At 41.7% G+C, this 7,742-nt stretch overlaps 1 protein-coding gene across 1 annotated transcript; it reads left to right on the top strand.

Moving 5' to 3' along the window:
* The first annotated feature begins 506 nt into the window (after positions 1-506).
* LOC101682968 (splicing factor 3B subunit 4-like) lies at positions 507-1,940 on the top strand. Its single transcript, XM_045065573.1, is given in 2 exon segments — positions 507-702; positions 705-1,940. Coding segments are annotated over 2 exon segments (1,272 nt in total). The 5' UTR covers positions 507-509; the 3' UTR covers positions 1,784-1,940.
* The last annotated feature ends 5,802 nt before the right edge of the window (positions 1,941-7,742 follow it).

Genomic DNA, 7,742 nt, shown 5'->3' with positions numbered 1-7,742 from the left:
TACCCATGATTCTCTTAACTATAAGCCTCTCCAGAACCAGCTAATGGTGAAGGCATCTGTGTGGTCTTAGTATTGAGGACACTTAGTACTCATGACTATACAAAGTGGAACTTCATAAATCTCTTTTTAATAAATGAATTCACTAATTAATAAACAAATTCAGCATTCTTGCCCAATTTACTTAGTCCCCTTTATGTCCTCTATAATCATGAGGATAATGCTTAGTGTCCTTTTAATCTGGTACATAATTCAACAGATTTATGCTCAATTGTTGAAAGAAATCATTTTTAATCTTTTTTTGAAGGAGTGAATACTTTAAAAGAGAAAATTAGGGATTCTGAAATAGACGGTAGGATCAGAAAGAGAAGCAAAGAGAGGAAATGTTTATCAGTGTCACAACTCCAACAGTACTGTATTTTGTGGAAGGTGAGAGAACCCTCGAAAATGTGGGCTAGAGTTTGGTTAAAAATTTTAATTATTTTCTGGGAGACGGCGGGAGCTCTTTTGCCATGGTGGCCGGGCCGATCTCCAAGCGGAACCAGGATGCCACTGTCTATGTCGGGGGCCTGGACGAGAAGGTTAGCGAACCGCTGCTGTGGGAGCTATTTCTCCAGGCAGGGCCGGTAGTCAACACCCACATGCCAAAAGATAGAGTCACAGGTCAGCACCAAGGGTATGGCTTTGTGGAATTCTTGAGTGAGGAAATGCTGACTATGCCATTAAGATCATGAACATGATCAAACTCTATGGGAAACCAATACGGGTGAACAAGGCATCAGCTCACAACAAGAACCTGGACGTGGGAGCCAACATTTTCATTGGCAATCTGGACCCGGAGATTGATGAGAAGCTGCTTTATGATACTTTCAGCGCTTTTGGGGTCATTTTACAAACCCCGAAGATTATGCGGGACCCTGACACAGGCAACTCCAAAGGTTATGCCTTTATTAATTTTGCCTCATTTGATGCTTCGGATGCAGCTGTTGAGGCTATGAATGGGCAGTATCTCTGTAACCGCCCTATCACTGTGTCCTATGCCTTCAAGAAGGACTCCAAGGGTGAGCGCCATGGCTCAGCAGCTGAACGACTTCTGGCAGCCCAGAACCCACTCTCCCAGGCTGACCGTCCTCATCAGCTGTTTGCAGATGCACCCCCTCCGCCCTCAGCCCCCAATCCTGTGGTATCATCATTGGGGTCTGGGCTTCCTCCTCCAGGCATGCCTCCTCCTGGGTCCTTCCCACCCCCAGTGCCGCCTCCTGGAGCCCTTCCACCTGGGATACCCCCAGCCATGCCCCCGCCACCTATGCCTCCTGGGGCTGGAGGGCATGGCCCACCATCAGCAGGAACCCCAGGGGCTGGACATCCTGGACATGGGCACTCACATCCTCACCCATTCCCACCGGGTGGGATGCCCCATCCAGGGATGTCTCAGATGCAGCTGGCCCACCATGGCCCTCATGGCTTAGGACACCCCCATGCTGGGCCTCCAGGCTCTGGGGATCAGCCACCACCGCGACCACCACCTGGAATGCCTCATCCTGGACCTCCTCCAATGGGCATGCCCCCTCGAGGGCCTCCGTTTGGATCTCCCATGGGTCACCCAGGTCCTATGCCTCCGCATGGGATACGTGGACCTCCTCCGCTGATGCCTCCTCATGGATACACTGGGCCTCCACGACCCCCCCCCCATGACTACCAGCGGGGGCCCCTCCCTCCACCCACGCCCACCCCCCGTCCTCCAGTTCCCCCTCGTGGCCCACTTCGAGGCCCTCTTCCGCAATAATTTTTCATTGTCTTGCCTCCTGTTCTATCTTCCCAATATCTTCTCAATTCCTTGGACCAATCAGAGTTGCTGTAGCTCCGTAGGGCTAAGGCATTAATCCCTCTCAGGCCTTTTTTTTTTTCCCTTGGGTGTAATTTTTTTTTTAAAACAGGAGGTTTTATTTATTTATTTTTTTCTATGTTGGTCCTAAGTGTTTTGCAAATGCACAGAGAAAATAAAACTAAATTCCTTGAAAAAAATTTTTTTTTAATTATTTTCTTTCTTGACTGTGGGAAGAGGTCTTGTCTTAATTTGCTTTTGCCTTCAAGTGCCAAGCACAATGTCTAGAATATGATAAGTTTTCAGTAATTATGAAGGGTAGGCCCAGTGGATGGAAGTTGATGCCTTATGGAGAACATTTTATCTGTGTTTCTGCCTCTTCTTTTTCCAGATACACTTCCACATGAGAGTGGGAAAGAGAATGGAGTAAAGTTTTTATTGCTGCCATTTTTATTCCATATCTCTGCCGGGCTCTGGCTCTAATTCCTTGTGTTTGTAATTCAGAAAGGGACTGTACACCTCACTCCATACCCACCTTTTCACTTCCCATGAACTCAGCTCTCTTGAGGAGAGAATTTAAAGAAATAATTGCCATGAAAGTGCTAATAATTGAATGCAAATTGTTTAGTTTTTCCAGATATTTGACTTTACCAATAAACAAATTCTGATACCAAGGATCTCATGTCTAATAGAATTCAAGGTATGATTTACAGAAGATAATTAATCAGTAATTAAAAAAATATGCATGCATATATTCTTTCTGAGGTCCAAATAAGTTTGAAAAGGATGGCTTAAACACAGTTAAACAGATTGGACTTCCCAGTTTTCTTTCTTTAATATTCAAAAGAAAAGCCGTGAATCTCCACATTTCTCAGTTATTTTCCTGTGGAACTTTGTTTTTGTTTTTTTTGTTGTTGTTGTTGTTTTTGTTCTTGTTTTTTTCATAGTGTGTTTTGAGATATTAGCATTCTATGCAGCATTCTTTGTAAAATTTATAATAAGTCACCTCCCAGAGCTCATTCACAGAGTGAGGGCTATAAGCTTCAATCTGGAAACAAGCTGAGATGAAATAATTTTCTGATTCATTTTTTTTCATTTCGGAATTCACACAGCATTATTCATCTCAAGCTACAAGAATGTTGAGCACTACTTCCTTTTCATCAAAACAAGAGAAAATATAGGTTAGTGCAAGAAATTTTGCAATAAAATCACCTGCCCCACATAACGACTGGTTTAGTTATTGATAAGGCTGGGTAAGATAACTCTCTGAATCCTGTGCTGTGACATTTCTCATAAGCCATATCTCCCAAGTTTTTCAGCTGCTTCAAAACCATTAATTAGTGAAGAAGGGTATCCTGAATGCAATAATTTCCCGATGAAAACCACATGTATCAGACTGAATGGATGCAAGCTGATCAAAATACAAAGTTGTGTTTCCCATAATCATGGTGGATTATTTGGTTAGTATTGAAACTTAAACTTTAATTTTCTTCCATGACCAAAAGGAAATTTCAGCCAAATGTGGCAGAAACTCAGGAGGCTCTGCTTGCCACAGGTGTTTAATCATCAGGGATGCTCTGGGGAATAGCATTGATGACTGGCAGGCCAGTGTCTACAGATGGGGAAAAGCTAGTGGGGGGTGGGGTAGAGGGGGGTTAGAAGACTATCACAATCTGGACAAGCTCCAAAGAAAATCTCATCTCTCATTTCACACCTTTGCTATTTGCTGTCAGTCTCTCCACAGAAAGCGTTATTACTTTGCAGTGCTCAACAGGGGTTGATGGGCAACCCTGACGTTTCCCCTCGGCGTCACTGACTCACGGATGGACTTCTTCATTAAAGCCGGCACCACACTTCTCCTGGTTTAATGGGGATAAATATAGCTACTCAAAGAGGGAAAACACTTTCCTATCCATGAAGATATTACATCCAAGAGACGAAAGGAAAACCTGCTAATTGAGAATCGCACTTTGGTTTAATTACACAGATGCTAAAATAATGTAACTGAAGATCCTTAAAAATATAATTATCCACTATGCAATGCTTGAGAGCATGTTTTATCTTTCTGCCTTTAATGCACATGATCAAGAAAGAGCCAACAAAAGAATCATTCCTGGGTAATTTGGGAAACTGGGACATGTTTGGGTTTGAGAGATGTTTTAGAAAATATCTTGCTTTTGGAAGAAATCATCAAAGGTATTTTGTGAGTAACTACACATAAAATCCTTCTTTACCTGGATGTTCTTCAAAGGCATCTGGGATTAAAATAAATAATAAATTTTAGGGTAGCTTGAAACTGTATCCAATTATCTTCTCCGGTATAGTAAAGAATGAGGACTGCTGGGGCGCCTGGGTGGCTCAGTGGGTTAAGCCGCTGCCTTCGGCTCGGGTCATGATCTCAGGGTCATGGGATCGAGTCCCGCATCGGGCTCTCTGCTCAGCAGGGAGCCTGCTTCCCTTCCTCTCTCTCTGCCTGCCTCTCCGTCTACTTGTGATTTCTCTCTGTCAAATAAATAAATAAAAATCTTAAAAAAAAAAAAAAAAAAAAAGAATGAGGACTGCCGTACATTTGAAAAAGCATGCAGTGTTTGTGGTGTGACTTGAAGAAGGTCTAGAAAGTGCTTTTGACTGTCTAAATATTCTTTCCCTCTTTCATTCTCTAACCTTAAGCCCCATCCTCTTGAATTTATTGTTAAAACAATACTGACTTATTATATATTCTTCCAAAGTATTTGCATAGAATGCTAATATCTCAAAACACTATTAAACATAAACCTGATGATGTATTGTTTTCTGTTGCTGTTAACTTTGTATTTTTACATATGGTACTTTATGGGGTTTTTTTTGTGATTTTATTTATTTGTTTGACGGAGAGAGAGACAGCAAGAGAGGGAATACAGGCAGGGGAAGTGGGAGAGGGAGAAGCAGGCTTCCCGCTGAGCAAGGAGCCCGATGTGGGGCTCAATTCCAGGACCCTGGGATCATGACCTGGGCAGAACAAAGGCAGATGCTTAACGACTGAACCACCCAGGTGCCCCATGTATGGTACTTTGTGTTTTGATGTTTGTTTTATTTTCCTGGTAGATTCTATTTCTATAGGTAGCATTTGACATGGGTTGTATAGTAAACACTGCCTGATTGACACTAACATTGTGCATTTATGATTAACCTGGAGGGCATTGTGTACTATTGCTATCCTTCTAAGAAAGATTCTCAGCCAGAAATGTATAGCCAGTTAGCAAAGGAAGGGGGGGTGATAAAGCAGATACTGCTGATATAGTAATCTAGAGATGGTACTAAAATCATTTGTAGACCTCATTTGGTCTAACCTACAAGAGGTCAGAAACTTCTAGAAGTTTCTGAAGGAGATGTGTGTAGCCCTGAGAGGTGGAGGAAGTAAGCAGGAGATGGAATACATGGAGCTTCTAAGGCCAATATGAGGAGGAGAACTGTGGATGGTGTGGAGCATCCACAAACCATCTTGGTTAGCCTCTTGATAAATAAGCTTCAGAGGTGGGAATATGACAGGGAGGGAATGGAGCCTGGGCTAGCTAGGTTTAAGCTGAGGAAGGGGTCCAGTCCCCCTGCCCCATGAGGCCATAGACTATGGAGAGCACAGGAAGAAAGCTCAGGCTCTGGAGTATGAATGCGTGGATCCTAATCCTGTCTTCATCTGTCACTAGCTGTGGATCCTCCGAAAAGTGACCCATCTGTCTAATCCTCAGCTTCTTCTTTTTGTAAAATAAAGTTAAAGTACCCATTGCGTTGGGTTGATATGATAATTAAATGAAATAATCCAAATGACACACTTAAAAGAGTACCTAGCCTGTTTGAACACTCAGAAAATTAGCTGGCATCAGTTCTCCAAAGCCCAGGAGAATTCTGCTTTGACAAAACGTGTATACATTTCTAATACCATATGTGTGAACACTCAGAAGGTGGTCTATAGCTCTCAGAACTTTGGAGAAGAAAGAGGAATTCCTCAAAGTTTGAGGAATCTTGCATTTTAATCCAGTGTCAAGCCAGTCTGTCTGCTACATTTTTGTTCTGCTAGCAGAAGAAAAGCCTCCTAGCTAGGAAATGGAGCTAGAGCTACACTGGACAGTTAGTGTGTTGGATACTCACAGATGTGTTTACATTTACATCTAGATGCTACATGGCTCATTACTTCCGGGTGAGAGACTGCTGCCTACATGTGCATCTGTTAATGATTCTTTACCTGCCCCAGCAGACTGCCTAGACAGTTACATTTTTTTGGATGATGTGTTTTTGAGTGGAATGAGGAAAGAAGAAAGAGAGGTATTTTTTTAGTTGCTTAACATCTTGAATAGTCATTCTTTCCAGTTAGTTTTTCCCTAAGTTTTGTACTGATAGAATTAGTAATAATGGACAACATTTATAGAATGCTTTATATGTATTGTGTTTATTATAACAGAAATCAGAAGCATTAGTGAAATCTTAAAGGTGTATTTGTAAGCTCATGTTAATAATTTTACTTATTATTTTGCCACTGTTTGATATTGGAAATTTCTTGATAAACTTTTCTTACCAAGGTTGGTTTGTACCCTTCCAGTCTTGAACCACATGGGAATTCACTGTAAAGAAGGAGGTGTGGGGTGCCTGGGTGTTTCATTCGGTTAACTGTCTGTCTTTGGCTCAGGTCATAATCTTAAGGGTCCTGGGATTGAGCCCCGCATCAGGCTTCCTGCTCAGCGGGGGTCTGCTTCTCCCTCTCCCTCTGTGATTGTGCTCTCTCTTGCTCTCACTCTCTTCTCAAATAAATAAATAAAGATTTTTTTAAAAAAGGAAGATGTGTAATAGTATAAAGAAATTTGGGGCTTAAATGGACCTGGGTTGAATCTTAGCTCTACTGCTTGTTACCTGTGTGACCTTGAACAAATCAGGTTCTTTGAGTCTCAGTTTCCTCATCTCTGGTATAGAAATATTAATACCTTTGGCCTTAGAAGCTCCATGCATTCCATCTCCTGCTTCCTTCCTCCTCATCTCAGGGGTACACACATCTCTTACCAGTGTTTCTGTCCTTTGTAAGAGTTAGAAGTTTCTGTCCTTTGTAAGAGTTAGAACTAATATATGTAAAATGCCTAAAATATAGCAGCCACTTAAAAAAAAATTAGCTACTTGGTAGGTTTAATTTTGATCCTTTATTATAGTAACTCTCAAGCTAGACACTAAGGATGCCTGTTAAATCCTAGCAGTATGGTCCTTCTATCCCAAAATTACTCTCCAGCAGCAAACAGAATTATAAGCAAGTTAGGGAGCAAGTATATCCGTGTTTATTCTGGTTTCAAAAATCTATCTCAGACCTGTTTGCTTCTCTCTTTCTCCACTGTCCTATCCAAGATCAGACCACTGTCACCTCAAATCTCTGCTTCTCAGTAGCCTTCCAGCTGCGCTCCCACTTGCAGTTCAGTTCTCTCCAATATGTTCCCTACCAGTGATCAGAGAGTCCCATTTATTTTTTTATTTATTTTCAACTGAGTGTTACTTTTTTTCCATCTATGAAATAAGTAATTTGACCCAGGTGATCTCCAAAGGATATTCATTTCCAGGATTTTAGAATTCCACTCTGATTGTTTTTAGTATCACACTGCCAGAACTAAAACTACCAGATTTTTATTAGTTAATGTGATTAATTCTAGCTGCTGTAACCTTCATTCCTTAGAGTCTTAACTAGTGGTGTGGTAGCAAAATTTAATAACTGACCAACAGACAAAAGCGAGGAAATAAAAAGTCTTTGTTTGTAGCATTTACTATTTTCATGGGGTCAGTATACCAACCATGGCCGATGCCAATCAAGATTTAAGTTAACAATGATTTGTCATTATATGTGAAATTAGGAAGATCTGTTTGTTGGCTCTTCTGACCTGGTATGAGCCATCTCCAACACACTGTTGGGCTT

This window comes from Mustela putorius, unplaced genomic scaffold, assembly GCF_011764305.1.
Source record: "Mustela putorius furo isolate JIRA1106 unplaced genomic scaffold, ASM1176430v1.1 tig00003858_pilon_pilon_pilon, whole genome shotgun sequence".
In the NCBI taxonomy this organism is placed as follows: Eukaryota; Metazoa; Chordata; class Mammalia; order Carnivora; family Mustelidae; genus Mustela; species Mustela putorius.
This window is presented reverse-complemented; position numbering and strand designations above follow the sequence as displayed.